The sequence below is a fragment of the Trichosurus vulpecula genome, chromosome 3 (assembly GCF_011100635.1).
Source record: "Trichosurus vulpecula isolate mTriVul1 chromosome 3, mTriVul1.pri, whole genome shotgun sequence".
Taxonomy (NCBI): Eukaryota; Metazoa; Chordata; class Mammalia; order Diprotodontia; family Phalangeridae; genus Trichosurus; species Trichosurus vulpecula.
In genome coordinates this window covers 343,388,838-343,403,864 of record NC_050575.1, presented here as the reverse complement: position 1 = coordinate 343,403,864, position 15,027 = coordinate 343,388,838, and the positions used below count along the sequence as shown (strand labels likewise).

The following is a 15,027-nucleotide window of genomic DNA, read 5'->3' as shown; positions in this document are numbered from 1 at the left end:
TAAATATTTCAGTAAATGCTAACATTTTGTAATATTTATTTTGTTTCAATACAGCATCTTTAGTTATCCCTGCTGGGAGAACTATTCCAAATTTCACTACTACAGAACTGGTATGTAAGCGTGTACTCCCTGGACACTTCGTGAATGTTGGTGGAGAATTATCTGTGTCTTTGACTTTCTCTGTGTTCCTGTCAGCATTTAAAATCGTTTTCACTTTGTTTATTCTCCTTTTTTCAAGTTCAGTTTAGAGGGATATGGTGATGCTGAAATTGGGTAGAAAGGAATGTGAGTGCCATAATGTCGCTATTAAACAACACTGGGAATATTTGGTAACTTGTTGGCATTTTTGCTGACTTTTCCAATGTTCCCCCCCTCCAAGGTATTTAACAAAACTACTAGGGCATAGGGTTAAGATGTTTCAGAGCTATTATATGTCAGTTGAAAAACTGGAATTACAGTAGCATAAGTGTCTGGTTCTGTTGAGAGTATAATCTATGAGGCCTAAATAAAAATTTTAAAGTTTGAGACTTCCTGTTTTTTTAAACCGTGCTTATGTATAACAATTTCCTTTTCTTCTTGCTTTTAAATGGAATATTGTGGCTATACTTTTATAGCTTTATCAAATAGAGCTTAGAACACCCCCATTTTCTCCCTATAAAATAAGAAGTTGGAACAGGTGATAAGAAAATCACAGTCCATGAAGAACATTGAATGGTTTGTAATGAGGCTGGAGATACTAGAACTAGTTCTCCTCTGGCTTATTTTTATAGGTCTACCTTGCATAACTCAAATTTGTGTTTTCATACTCTCTTGTCTTGTGGGCTACCTTTTGAAGAGCAGCCACTTAATTCCCACTTATTTCAGTACTACAAAGTTATATTATTTTTCACATGTGAGTACTTATTTACTAATACAAATGAATATCCATCCATGCCATAATAGGTAATCTTATGAATGGAGGTCAAAGAAATTCACATCCTAGTGGCAAACCTTCTACTGAGCCTCTCCACAGGGAGCTAGCTAGGACTTTGGGTAACAGATGTACAGGTCATTCCTGTGCCTGTCCTTGAAGTCTTCCTGGCTTGATAGAATCTGCTAGAGCTTGTATTCTGCTGGCATAACCTTGAAGACTCAGGATCCCCCTCATACCACAATGAACAAGATTTTCATGGAAATGGATTGTTACCATTAAAAACAAATAAACCCCAAATAAACCAAAAACTAAAACTTACCAGGGTTGATGGGAAGAATGGTGCTATTGCTGATGAAAAACAAATTAATATCTTTTTATTTTTTGTTTAAATTGTTTAAAAATTATTAATCCTAGAAGAAAATTATAGATAATGCCTTATCAACATTAGTGCTAAAGATTAAGCCAAAGACCACCTACAGAACTTGCATGGTCTTTGGTGGTCCTAGAACTTGCTTTAAGAATTAGCAGCCCAGGCAAAAAAGGCTGAGTTTTAAAAATGCTTAGCATTTTTTGAGTTTGTCAGGATACCAGTAACATGGATGGATCAAAGTGGCTAGATCTGTATGTGGGTTAGCTTTATAGTCTCCTATTTGAAAGCAGCTTCATTCAGAGAACTCATTCCTAATGAAGTTCCATGTCCATGGTATCTGAACTTTTGTCAGGGGAGAGGGACAAAGGTGGGGATAAAATATTGTACTTTTGCTTAACTTCATGTGATGAAATTTTCATATCTAGGGCACCTCAAATTCCAGTGCAAATTATAGCCTTCCTTCTGGTATTGGTTATCCCATTCACGTACCAGCAGGAGTGACTCTGCAGACAGCATCTGGTGAGAGCAAACTTTTAAGAATCTTTTTGTTTGGAACATGGTTTTAGCTAATCAATTATTTATAATAATTGCAACTAGTGTTAGTGCTTTACATAAGCTATGTCATTTGATCCTCACACCAGCCCTGTGATGTGGGGACCCTTACTATCTCCATTTTACAGATGAGAAAACTGAAGCAGATAAAGGGTAAGTGACTTGTTCAGAATCCCACAGCTATTATGTTTCTGACTCATGAGTCAAACACTGTATCCATTTGGCTGTTAGATAATAAGGTATATGTAACAAAAGTTATAAACTGTTAAAAAGCCTGGTGTCCTCCTAGCTTTATTCCCCATATGAAGTGACTGTATCCTCACCCCTTTGCACAATTTGGTTTTCTGGAGAGGGCTTTCAGCAAGGAAGAAGGAAAATATGGTTAAGGTTGTAGTATGAAAAGTTTGACCCTTCAACCTCCTCTTCAATTCTACCAACATGCTTCCCTAGGTTTGGCTTGCAAAAAAACAAAAACAAGGCATCTGTCCTTGAGCTGGGGCAAGTCATCAAGGTGTTTCAGCCTAGACATCAAGGTTGCTGGAATTTTAGAGAAATTCTCATGTAGCACAACAAAGTCTACTTTCAGTCTTGCGACCTCCAGAAAGTGAGGTGATAGCTGGGAGCCACATTGTCCTATCCACATAATCAGTCCACTTTTGTTTATGGGCTTAAACTAGTGACTTAAAGATTGGATGCACTTCTATGTGAGTTTATTAATTTTGGTATGTAGGAACTCTACCCATCTATTGCATCTTAAATTAATCTTAAAACAAAAGCTAGATAGATGCCCTTTATAGTATAGCACAGCATTCCATAGATTTGGATGGACATCTGTGTTTCAAAGGATCCCTGATTTTAAGAATATAGATTTTTCCTTTGCTGATAGAGGTTGTAGCTCCTTGCTGCCAAGGTGAAACTGTTTCCCTATAGTTAACTATATACTTGAAAAAAAATTAGCCTAAAAAGTATGTATTAGTTCCTTTCCTCAATAAGAGATTATCACAATTATAATAGATTCAGAACTGCAAGATGTCTTTGAGGTTATCTTGTCCAATTTTCTCACCAGATACGGAAACAGGTCCAGAGTGGTGAGCTGATTTTGCTCAATTGTCAAACAGGTCTAAGTGGCGGGGCCAGGATTAGAACCTTGGTCTCTTGACTTCAAACCCAGGACTCTTCCCATTGCGTGAGACTAGCTCTGCTGGAGCAGACATTTTGAATTCTCCTATTCTTGATGATTCAAAGAGGAGCGCAGCATGCATTAGCTACAAGGTAGTGGAATGCAAACTCGCAGATGGCAGGCGCTCTTTGTCACTTTTGTCTTTGAATCCCCAATCTTTACCCCGGTGCCATGAACACGGATGCTTCATAAATGTTAAATAGTGTGGTAGAAGAAATGCTGAAGTGGAACCAGGGGCCTGGGTTTGAGTCCTGGCTGTCCCGCTGGTGTGGCCTTGGGCAGGGTATTTAACCTCTCTTGGTCTTATTTCCCTCATCTCTAACATTCAGAGTTGGGCTACATCTCCTGCTGCCCTTTTCTCTCTCTCTGAAAGTCTGTGATTCTATTGATCATCTTGGGGGGAGAGAGCATTTGACAGGCTCCAAAAGCTTTAAAACTCTTCTTGTTCATATAGCCTGTCCTTTTAATTACCTTAGAACTAAGATCTACATGGTATCTCGAATAATGGAAAATCTGACAAAATCAGTCATTTTATATAATTATGTTAATTGAAACCCAGATTTGTACAGGCGCATTGTAATATTGTATCTGCCTGCCTTGAGTACTGCTTGGGCAGGATGCAGCATTGTCAGCTTTCAATTATCACAGTAGAAAATATGCTTCATAAGCTAAGAACTTTTTTTTTCTAGAGATGAGATTCCTTTGATAGGAGCTTTTCCCCCTTCCGGGAAACTTATTCTACAAATGCACACCAGCAGTTGTTCTGCAATGTTATAGTCTGAGAATTACCTGGGGCATTGAGAGGCTAAGTGACTTTTCCCCCAGGGTCACAGAAGTTGGACTGGAACCCAGGTTGTGCTTACTCTAGGGCCGACTCTATCTACAATGCCAATGTAGGAATTTGTTTTGCTTGATTAATACCTAGTTGTGATGGGTTTTGTTTTTGTTTTTGTTTTTTCAATGGAGAGGAGGAGAGAGGAGAGAGAAAAAATGGATCTGAAAATAAAATTGAATTTTAAAAAGAGTATTATGGTTTGATTATATCTCTTTATGTGTTTGTCAGGACACCTTTATAAAGTGAATGTGCCTGTTATGGTAACACAGACCGGAGGAGCAAGTATCCTTCAGCATCCAATTCAGCAGATATTTCAGCAGCTTGGGCAACCTTCCATAATACAGACCAGTGTTACACAGCTGAACCCATCCTCTGTTCAGGCAGCTACTGAAAAATCACAGAGACTGGAAACTGTGCTCCCACAGCCCACAGTCCTCCATCCTGGGCCAGTGGAAAGAAAGCATTTAGAGACTTTGGCCACCAGCGAGACCCTTGCACAGCCACTTGTGGGAAATGAACACAAAATCACACCTGAGCTTCTGTTAAGTCAGCAGCCTAATTCCTTGGAAAGCCCTCAGTATATGAATCTCCCCGGCATTGTATTTACTCCACAGCCCTCTCAAACAGATTCTAATGGGGAGCCGGTGGTCAGTGTTTCAGGTAGCATGACTCAAACTCTGGACGGTGAACAACTTTCCTTGGGTCCTCAGGACTCTTTTCACCAGCAGTCTGATGTGGAGGTGCTCGTTCTCAAGAACAGGATGGGTGAAAATGGTTCCCTCAAGCAGACTCACAGCCTAGAAGAGCCTTGCAGCCTCCCAGCCTCAGAAGAGGTAACAATACTTTTGATTCTCCGGCCTCATTTCCTCATCTAGAAAATGAAGGGGTGGGACTTAAGAATTTCTAAGTTTCTTCTGGCCCTAAATCTGTGATCCTAGGAGTTGAGATTCTCATATTTTTGAAGTCAAAAGGTCAACTCAAAATTAAGAGTCTTTAGGTGAGATCACTTCCCTGCAGTTGTGCTTAGGATGACTTTCATTTTTTGTGTTTGATATTCAGAATTTCCTATGTAATAACTGACATAGTACTTCAAGGTTTGCTATATGCTTTATGTTGACTATCTAATTTGAGCCTCACAGCAACCTTGTGAAGTAGATACCACTGGTGGTATCCCTATTGGATAGATTTAGAGAAGTTAAGTGACTTATTAATGGCCCCATAGCTGGTGAGTGATAGAAGTGCTTAACATAGTGCCTGGTACATAGTAGGTGCTTAAGAAATGTTTATTGAGTCACCAAGGTGGGATATAAACCCATGTCTGACTTCAAGTCTGATCTGCCCCCTGTACCACATTGCCTGACATGTCACATGAAAACTTGACTGATTAATACAACCTTAATTGAAGAAAATGCATTTTTGCCAGGGAGATAAGATTTAAGCCTCGTGACTGTATCTTGAATGAGGCTTGAACCTATTACTCTTCCTTCCATGATTTTCTGCTTTAAAACTTGGTGAGATCACAAGGGTAATGAAACTATATTCTAAACCGATATTTTAGAGCATGATGATGAACATTTTAAAATTTTGTGGAATAAATCCATGATTCTTTTCCTTCTCACTGTAACTATTCTTTCCCAGACCCCAGGTGAAAGTGCCCTATTGTCTGGAGAATTATTCAGTTTTAAGGAAGAATTAATTAATAAAACACACCCAAATCTGTATTCCTTTTTAACTTAGTTTATCAGAATTTAAACCAGATGCTTATTAACTCAGTTTAAAAAATAGCTTTTGTATTATTTCCCCCCAGAAATAGTTATCTAACAAAGAAAAAGCACTACATAGACATGTGAAGGATTCAAGGTAATCAGAATTATTTTGAAAAACAGAGAAAAGGTCATACATTCTCTTTTTCTGCTTATCATGTAGTTTAATTCCATTTCAGAGATTGCACATTTGTTCGCAGTTTATTATGTCTATGGAACACTGGAGTGAAATTATGGTCACCGGTAGTAGGTGACAATATAATATTTTATTTATAGGACCCTTTGAGTCCCCTAGGTAGAATGGGGAAAGGCGAAGGACATTGAGCAAAGAAAATAAATAGCAGCATATCAGGGACCAAAAAGCCTTGATCAGTTCTAAAATACCTTAGGTTTTTCTCCTGGATCTTTTGGTAAGTCAGCTTTTAGTGTCTGAAAAGTATTAAGCCTTAAACACGAGATTGTTTCTATTTCTGATGTTTCCACTTTTCATCATTTGAGTGCCTTTTTTTTCTTAACATGGACTTCACTCTTGTTCCAATGGAACCCCAACTTGCAACACTATAGAATTAAGCAAAACAATTCAACCCATTGGCCATGTCTTTCAACATAGGCCTCATTCCACATCTGTAATCTGCCATCTTTCTCAGAGTATTTTCTAGAGTAACTGGATTTCTTATGTGCATATACACTTTTAAAAATTAAATTAGAAGTCCTTATGAAACATTTGAGCAAAAGAAAAAATTTGTTATATATTTATTTTGTATTCTTTTAGTCACATTTATTACCATTGGAAGAAATCTTTACTTAACTCTGAATATTTAATGACTTACTTCATTATATTCAGTGTGAAGCTTTGCATGTACTATGTAGAAAATGTACTATTTAGAAAAGCTATACCAGGTAATTTAAAAAATTCTATTAAGGCTTTTTTCTGAAGGTTCCTAATAAGTGCTTATTAAGGACCTACTATATACAAGACACTGTGCTAGGTGCTGGAGTTGAAAAGATTAAAAAAATCCCTTTCCTTCACTTTAAGAAAACCTGATATCAATAAATATGAACTTGCATTATGGGGACATATAATCACTTTGTAGAGTAAAGGATTCCTGGCAGAAGAGATTTCACTGTGACCTTCCTCTAAATCATCAGCTCTTCAGAGTGATTTATAATTTGATTTGCAGAAAAATACATTTAAATATAACTTTAAGAGTATTTCTGTTGCTTAAAGAAGTGGTCATTGGATAGAATCGCTGGACTTGGGGTCAGGAAGACTTGAGTTCAAATACTGCCTCAGATACTTAGTGCGACCCTGGGCAAATCACTTAACCTCTTACCCTCAATTTCCTCATCTGTAAAACAGGGAAAGAGAACCTACCTGCTAGGATTGTTATAAGGATCAAATGAGAAATGTAAAGCATTTTGCAAACTTTAAAGTGCTACATAAATGCTAGCTATTTTTATTACAGTGGTACTTTGTGTGTGCCCAACATAGATTAATTTATGCATCTTTTTGGTGTGGCATTGTAAATGTAAGTACTGAGATAGCAAATGTGTATTTTTGTAAAACTAAGATTAAGTTTTTCCCCTTGTCACCTAATATGACATCTCCAAATTTTAAAGGCCCTGTAGCTATGTAACGTGAACTTCTGGCTTGGAAAAAATAATTTTTTTACACATGAAATTCATATAATTCTATGAGAAAATCTGAAGATCTGTTCTTGGTAGGAAATAAATTAATTAAATAATCAGGAGTAGAGGAGAAATAGGAACTGCAGATTGGATAGAGGGGTAGAAACAGGAATAGAGAATGGTGTAATTTAGAGTAGTACTTTTTAAAGAATACATGTGGTTTTCCCCATAAAATTAATGCATATCCTTTGGTGAATATATTATTGAGAAAGTACAATGTAATGGAAAGGGCACTTGCAATCAGATGACTTGTATTCCCCAAATATTGGCAGAATTTAAAATCACTTTTTTCTTTAAATTCGAAGTACATCTTCAGAATCATAGATTTTTAGATTTGAAAGGGACCTCGGAGGCCATCCAGTTTAGCCTAGATCTGAAAAACAGTTTCCTTACAGTATATTTGACAAGTAGTCATCCAGCCTTTGCTCCCTCAAGCAAGGGAGAGCCCACTACCTCCCAAGGCAGCCCACTTCACTTTGGGGCAGCTCTAATTGTTTATGAAATTTTTCTTTACATTAAAATGAAATTTTACTCTTCTGTCCCTCTGGGACTCTGTGGAACAAGTCTCATCCTTTTTTCAAGTGACAGCTACCCTATCTTGACTAATGCCTCTCTTCTGCAGGCAAAACATTACCAGGTCTTTCAACCAACATTCACATGGCTTCTCAGAGAATAGTGAAAAAAGCATTGGCTCTAGTGTCAGAGCACCGGCTCTGATGATGATTACCTGTGAGACTTTGGACCAGTCACAACCTCTTGAGGGCTTCTGTGGTCCCTCTCAACTCTACGTCTGTGATCTTGTGATCTTGGTCGCCCTCCTCTACAGATTTTCCAACTTAAGGCCTTTTAAAGTGTTTCTAGAACTGGACTGAATATTGCAATATGGTCTTCCCAAGGCAGAAGGAGTAGTATTATCTCCCTCGTTCTTGTGTTAATGTAATCCATTAGCTTTTTTGGCTGCTGTGTCACACTGATGACTCCTATGGTTCTTACATACCACTCTAGATCTTTTTTAGGATAGCTACTGTCTAACCAGCTTCACCCCCAATCTTATACTTGTGAAGGTAATTTTTTGTTTTTCACACCAGTGTAAGACTTTAATCCTATTACATTTTGCCCAATATTCTCATCTGTTAAAATCTTTTAAATGCAGACTCTGCCATTCAGTGTGTTGGCTATACTTTCCAGCTTTTTGACATATGCAAATTTGATAAGCATGCCCTTTATGCTGTTATTAATGCCACAGATGAAAATCTCAACTTACAGATGCCAAGAACAGATCCCTGGGACATTCTATCACATTGTTCTTTCTGAATTCATACCAAATCATTAATGATGCTATGGGTTCTACCTGTTGCAGATCTACCTAATCATATTGTCTGGCTTACTTCTCTCCATCTTCCACAAGAAGAGCCCTAGAGTCCTTCTTAAAAGTTTTGCTGAGTCATGGTAAACTATATCGATGACATTCTTCTGATGTAACTGCCTAATAACTCTTTCAGTAAAGGAAACAAGGTTTAGTCTGGTATGACCTCTCCTTGATGAAATCATGCTGTTTATCTGTGATTACTGTTTCTTTTTCTAGGTATTCGTTAGCCATCCCTTCAATAATATATGCTGGAATTTTCCCAGAGATTAAAGTTGAGCTCAGTGGTCTCTAGTTTGAAGGTTTTATGCTTTCCCTTTTTATTTTGAAAATCAGGAAGATATTTTCTCCAGTCCTCTGGTGTCTCTTCATGATCTTTCATTGACAGTGGCTTATTTATCAATTCTTTTTGTACCCAGGGATGTAATTTATTTGGGACAGATTATTTGAACTCATCAGACAGGTGGGCACTGTCATTCCCTACTACTTATCATAGACCTCAGCTCCATAGTAACCCTTTCTAGTTTGTCTGTTTTAGGCTGAAGATCATTCCTGTTCCATGGGTCCTTCCTCTCTACCTCTGCACCCTTTGAAATCTCTTCTCCGTTGATTTAGGATCCCTATTAGAGTATGCTTAGTTGTCCTTTTCAATAATAAATTTTAAAGTGGAGTGTTCACTTTCTTCCAAGGTTCTCATCTTTTCTGTCTTAGCAACCAGTTTCTCCTTGTGCATAGTTCTTGTTTTCTCAGCTATAAAGTCATGGGATTGGACTAGATGGCCTCTTAGGTCCCTTTCAGCTCTAGATTTCTTATACTGTGGTCTTATGAAGGACCTATACAAATTTATAAGAAACAATTACAAATGAATGCAAAGTAGTTATATGAAATATTTTGGGAGGAAGAGCAGTAGCAATTGGGATTTGGGATATGCTTCATGGATATTGTGGTGCTTGAACTGCTTTTTGAAGGAAGAAATAGGTTCTGAGAGGCGAAGGCAGGGAAGAAATATATTCAGAAAAGGAGCCTGGCTAGTGCAAAGGCATTGAGATAGAAGATGGGAATTTCATTTGTGAGGAACAAAGGCAAGACCAGTTTGGCTCGATTGGAGCATGTGGGAGGGGGAATAATGTACAATGAGATTAGAAAGATGGTCTGGACCCAGGTTGCAAAGGGCTTTAAAAGCAAAACAGAGGTTTATATTTTATCCTGGAGCAAGAGTTCTCAACCTGGTCCATTAACTTGTTTTAAAAATACTATGATAACTTTCAGTGCAATTGGTTGTATTTTATTAGTTTATGTTATATTTCCTTTGTCATATTACATATTGTATTTTATTTTATATAATTAAAAATATAAGGGGTTCATATATTCTGGTAAGGGCTTCACCAGATTGCCAAATGGGTTCATGATTCAAAAAAATGTTAAGAACTCCTGTCCTCAGGACAATAGGGAGCCACTGGAGTTAAATAAGTAGGGGAATGATCTGGTCAGACTTTTGGCAGCTCTACGACCTGAAGCAAAACAATTTTGAAGCTACGTGGAGGATGGAGAAGGGAAAGATTTGGGGAGCAACCAATTAGAAGGCTCTTATAATATGCCTGGTGAGAGGTGATGAGTGCCTAGAGTAGTGGCCTTGTGAGTTGGAGAGAGGGAACATATGTAAAGGATGTGGAAGCAGAATCAAGAAGACTTGGTAACTGATTGCATGTAGGCCTGAGGGAGAGCAAAAAATTAAGCATAATGCTGAGGTTGCATACCCTACTAACAGAGAATGATGACGCCCTTGATAGAAAGAGGGAGGATGAGAGTTGGGTTGATTTGGTAGAGAAAGATGAGTTTTGTTTTAGATGTGTTTGAAATGCCAATGGGATATTTAGTGGGAAATATCTAGTAGGTAGTTATTGATGTTGGACTGGAACTTAGGGGGGAGATACAGGTTGGATATATAGATCTGGGAGTCATTGGCATAGAGATAATTGAAGTCATAAGATCACACAGAGAGACAGTATAGAGAGAAGAGAAAGAGGGCCTAGGACAAGACTTGGAGAACATTCACAAAGTGCAGGGTGTGGATGATGATCTAATGAGAGACCACTGCTAATGTCCTCCCTCCTGTCTGGCCACTCTATAGTGTCACCGGAACCCAGAGGTCAGAGTATCCAGGAGGACAGGGAGGTCAGTAGTGATTCCTAGTTCTGTGCCATTGCACTGGCTGTCCTTCATGCCTGAAATGAACTCCCTCCTTCCCTCTACCTCAAAATCTGTCACTTCGTTCAAATGGTAGCTCAAGGACCAATATCTCTATGTGCCAGGAATTATACTGGGGCCATCTCCTATTCTTCATTGTTTTTCTTTAAAAAATGAATTTATTTTCAATAAATTTTTTTTCTTCCTCCTACACTCTTGGAAACTACATAAAACTCTTGTAGCAACTATGCATATTTAAACAAAATAAATTCCTGTATTGGCCGTGTCTAACAAATATATGTCTAAATCTCATTATCTCTCTGTCAGGAGGTAGCTTGTCCTCTGGAATTGTGATTGATTATTGCATTGATCAGAGTACTTACGTCTTTCCAACTTGTTTTTATCTACAGTGTATTGTATAAATTGTTCTTCTGGTGCTCGTTTAATTCTGCATCACTGTGTGAAAGTCTGTCTAGGTTTCTCCAAAACCATCTTCTTCTTCATTTCCCAAAGTAGAATAATATTCCATTACATTCATATATCATGATTTGTTCAACTATTCCCCAGTTGATGGACCCTTCCTTAGTTTCCAGTTTTTTTTTGCCACTATAGAAAAGAGCTGCTATAAATATTTTTGTACATATAAGTCCTTTTTCTCTTCCTTTGGTCTCTTTGGCATATAGACCTAGTAGGAATATTACTGGGACAAAAGATATGCTCAGTTTAGTAATTTTTTTTGGGACAGAATTACAAATTACTTTCCAGAATGACAGGACCAATTAATTCGTAGCTTCACTAGCAGTACATTAATGGACCTATTTTCCCACAGCCCCTCCAACATATAAAATTTTCCTTTTTTTTAAACAACCCTGCCAAATCTGAAGAGTATGAGGTGGAATTTAAGGGTTGCTTTAATTTGTATTTCTCTCATTATTAGTAATTTGGAGAATTTTTAATTTGTTGATAGCTTAGATTAATTTTCTTTGAAAACTGCCTATTTATACCCTTTGACCATTTAACTATTAGGGAATGGTTCTTGTTCTTTTAAATTTAAATAATTTCCTTATGTATCTTAGATGTGAGACCTTTATCAGACAAACTTGTATGCAAAGATTTTTTCCCCCACTTACCTGTTTTCCTTTCCAATTTTAGGTGAATTGGTTTTATTTGAGCAAAACCTTTTTGATTTTATATAATGAAAATTGTTCATTTTATCTTTTGTGTTCATTTATCCTTTAGCTGGTCATGAATCTCATCTATCTATCAATCTGAAAGATAATTTCTTCCTTGCCTTTCTAATTTGTTTATGATGTCCCTCTTTATATCTACATCATATGGCCATTTGGAGCTTATTTTATTGTATGGTATGAGATGCTGATCTATATTACTTTCTGCCAGACTACTTTCCAGTTTCCTCAAAAGTTTTCACTGGTGAGCCCTTATTCCAGTAGCTAAGGTCTTTAGGTTTATCAAGTGCTATGCTACTTTGTTTACTTCTGTATGCTGTATACCTAATCTGTTTCACTGATCTATAATGCAATTCTTGGGTAATTAGATTGATATAGCATTGAATAAAGAAATTAAATTAGGTGGCATAATTTTTGTTATATTGCCACAGGTCAGGTCCTGATCAATTAATATTTCTCTGATTTAATTAAGTCAATTTTTATTTTAAAATAGAGTTTTTATGGTTGTATTCGTGTAGTTGCTGTGTTGATCTTGGCAGGTTAACTCCCAAGTATTTTATACATTCTATAATTATTTTGAATCAAATATTTTTCTATATCTTCCTGATAGGTTTTGTTGGCAATATACAAAAATGATGACTGATTCATGTGGTTTTACTTGATGTCTTGCAACTTTGCTGAAGTAATTTTTAAATTAATCTTTTTAGCTAATGCTCTAGTGTTGTCCAAGTACATGATCATGTTATCTGCAAAAACCAATATTTTTTCTTTTTCTAAGCTTGTTTCTTTTTCTTGTCTTACTGTTATAGCTAGCATTTATAGGACCATGTTAAATAGTAGTGGTGAAAATGGACATCCTTTCTTTACCTCTATTACATCCCCATTATGTATAATGCAGTATCTTGGTTTTAGATGGGTACTGCTTATCATATTACATCCACTTATTCCTATGCTTTCTTGATTTTTTTTTAAATAGGAAGGGTTGCTGTATCTTTAAAAGCTTTGTCTATATCTGTTGATGTAATCATATAACTGTTGTTATTAATATAGTCTGTGATGTTGATAATTTTCCTAATATTGAAAACTAACCCTGCATTCTTTTTATAATTCCAACCTGGTTATAGTATATATAATCTTGGTGATATGTTGCTATATTCTTGCTAATATTTTATTTAAAAATTTTGTATCAATGTTTATTAAGGATATTGGTCTAAAGTTTTCTCTGTTTTGACTTTCATGTTTTAGGTAGCAAGACCACATTTGTATCATAGAAAGAATTTGTAGGACACTTTCTCTTCCTATTTTTCCCCAAATGGCTTACGTAATATTGGTATTAATTGTTCTTTGAATGTCTGATAACATTTTGTTTTAAATCCATCTGGTCCTGGATTTTTTCTCCCTTTGGGAGCTTTCTGTTATCTTTCCTCGATCAATTAAACAAGTATTTGAGCATCTATATGTTATGCATTATGCCTTAATGATATGGCATATATGAAACATAAGAAACTGGCTTTGCCTTTGAGTCTCAACAGGTTCTTGTCCCTGATTTAGCACTATTTGTGTAACCCTGTAGTCACTATGTCTTCATTTATAAAGTGGTGATATATAATTTCTTCCCTTCCTACCTCACATCATTGTTATGAAGATGAAATAAGATGATATATTTCAATTTGAAAATGACTAATTTCTATAATAGTGTATTATGCAGGATGAGTATATAAAGCTGACAGTCATTGCATTGAAGTAATGATTTTGTTGGATATAGAATTAATAATAAAAGTAATTTGTTTATATGGTACCTGAAGATTTACAAAACTCTTTCTTCATAACAGCCGTGGGAGATAATGATTTTATTTTTTCTGTTTTATAAATGAGGAAACTGAGGCTCAAAGAGGTCAGCTCACTTACCCATGGTCAAAGAGATGTGTTATGTCTCTACTAACTCCCAAGTCCAGTGCTTTTGTCTTTGCACCTCACTGTCTCTCAGGTTATCACAGTATGTGCTTTTTGTGTGCTTTTTATACTTTATTATTATTTTGTGGAGAAACACTAAGAGTGGTTTGAATTAACTAGGAGATGGTATCTTCTTTTAGGGCAGAAAGGCTTTAGTCACTTTTGGTTGCTACTCATTATAAATTCTGGTGATCTACTTCAAGTAACTTGAACATAGAAAATATTTTCAGTCGATCAAGATGTACATATTAAGCACCTATTATGTGCCAGCCACTGGGAATACAAATACAAAGAATGACACGATGACGTAATCCTTATTTGCAAAGAGTTTACATTCCAGGTTGTGGTTGTTTGTCCTTTGTGCTTGAAGAGAAGACTGAATTGACATCACAATATTGGGGGTCAATGTACAGTGTGTCTGGTTGCAGCTGATCCTACCAATGTGAGCTTGGAAGGCTCTACCACAGGCTGGGCATAAACAGTCTGTATGACCATTTGTAAGGGAGAAGTCTCTAAATTTGTTCATCCCATGTTGATTTTGAGCCAATAGGGCTGCATTGAATGTACAGTCGTCTGTGAACAAAAGGTCATGCACCAACTCTCCCTCTACTTGGCTTGTAACCTTTTCTAGTTAAATAATTTATCATCAGTGTGGTAGTTGACCTTGATGCCGTTTTTGTCCTCTAACATAGCTAAAAACATTATGCTAAAGGTATAGGAGCAAACACACGGCCCTACATCACTCCATTGGTGTCTGGGAAAGCATGAGACCATTGTCCATTATCTAGAACCCATGCACATGCCATCGTGAAATTGGCATACATGACTGATGAACTTCTCTAGGCAACCAGATTTTGCCACGATTTTCTACAGGCCCTCATAAGTGACAGTGTCAAAGGCCTTGGTTAGAATGGCGAACATTGTGCATACACCTGTGTTCTGCTCCTGGCATTTCTCCTGGAGTCGTTGGGTAGTAGACATCAAGTTAACAGCTCTTCAGCCCTTTCTGAAGCCACACTGGCTCTCAGGTAG

The 15,027-nt window shown here is 36.9% G+C and overlaps 1 protein-coding gene across 1 annotated transcript in view; it reads left to right on the top strand.

Annotated features, from left to right (window-relative positions):
• Nucleotides 1-15,027, top strand: part of LOC118843684 (stonin-1-like) — a 91,240-nt gene that overhangs the window by 63,414 nt on the left and 12,799 nt on the right. The window contains exons 5-7 of the mRNA XM_036751434.1: nucleotides 55-110; nucleotides 1,709-1,802; nucleotides 4,079-4,683. Of these exons, the coding sequence (XP_036607329.1) occupies nucleotides 55-110; nucleotides 1,709-1,802; nucleotides 4,079-4,683 (755 nt within the window). The remainder of the gene's footprint in view (nucleotides 1-54; nucleotides 111-1,708; nucleotides 1,803-4,078; nucleotides 4,684-15,027) is intronic.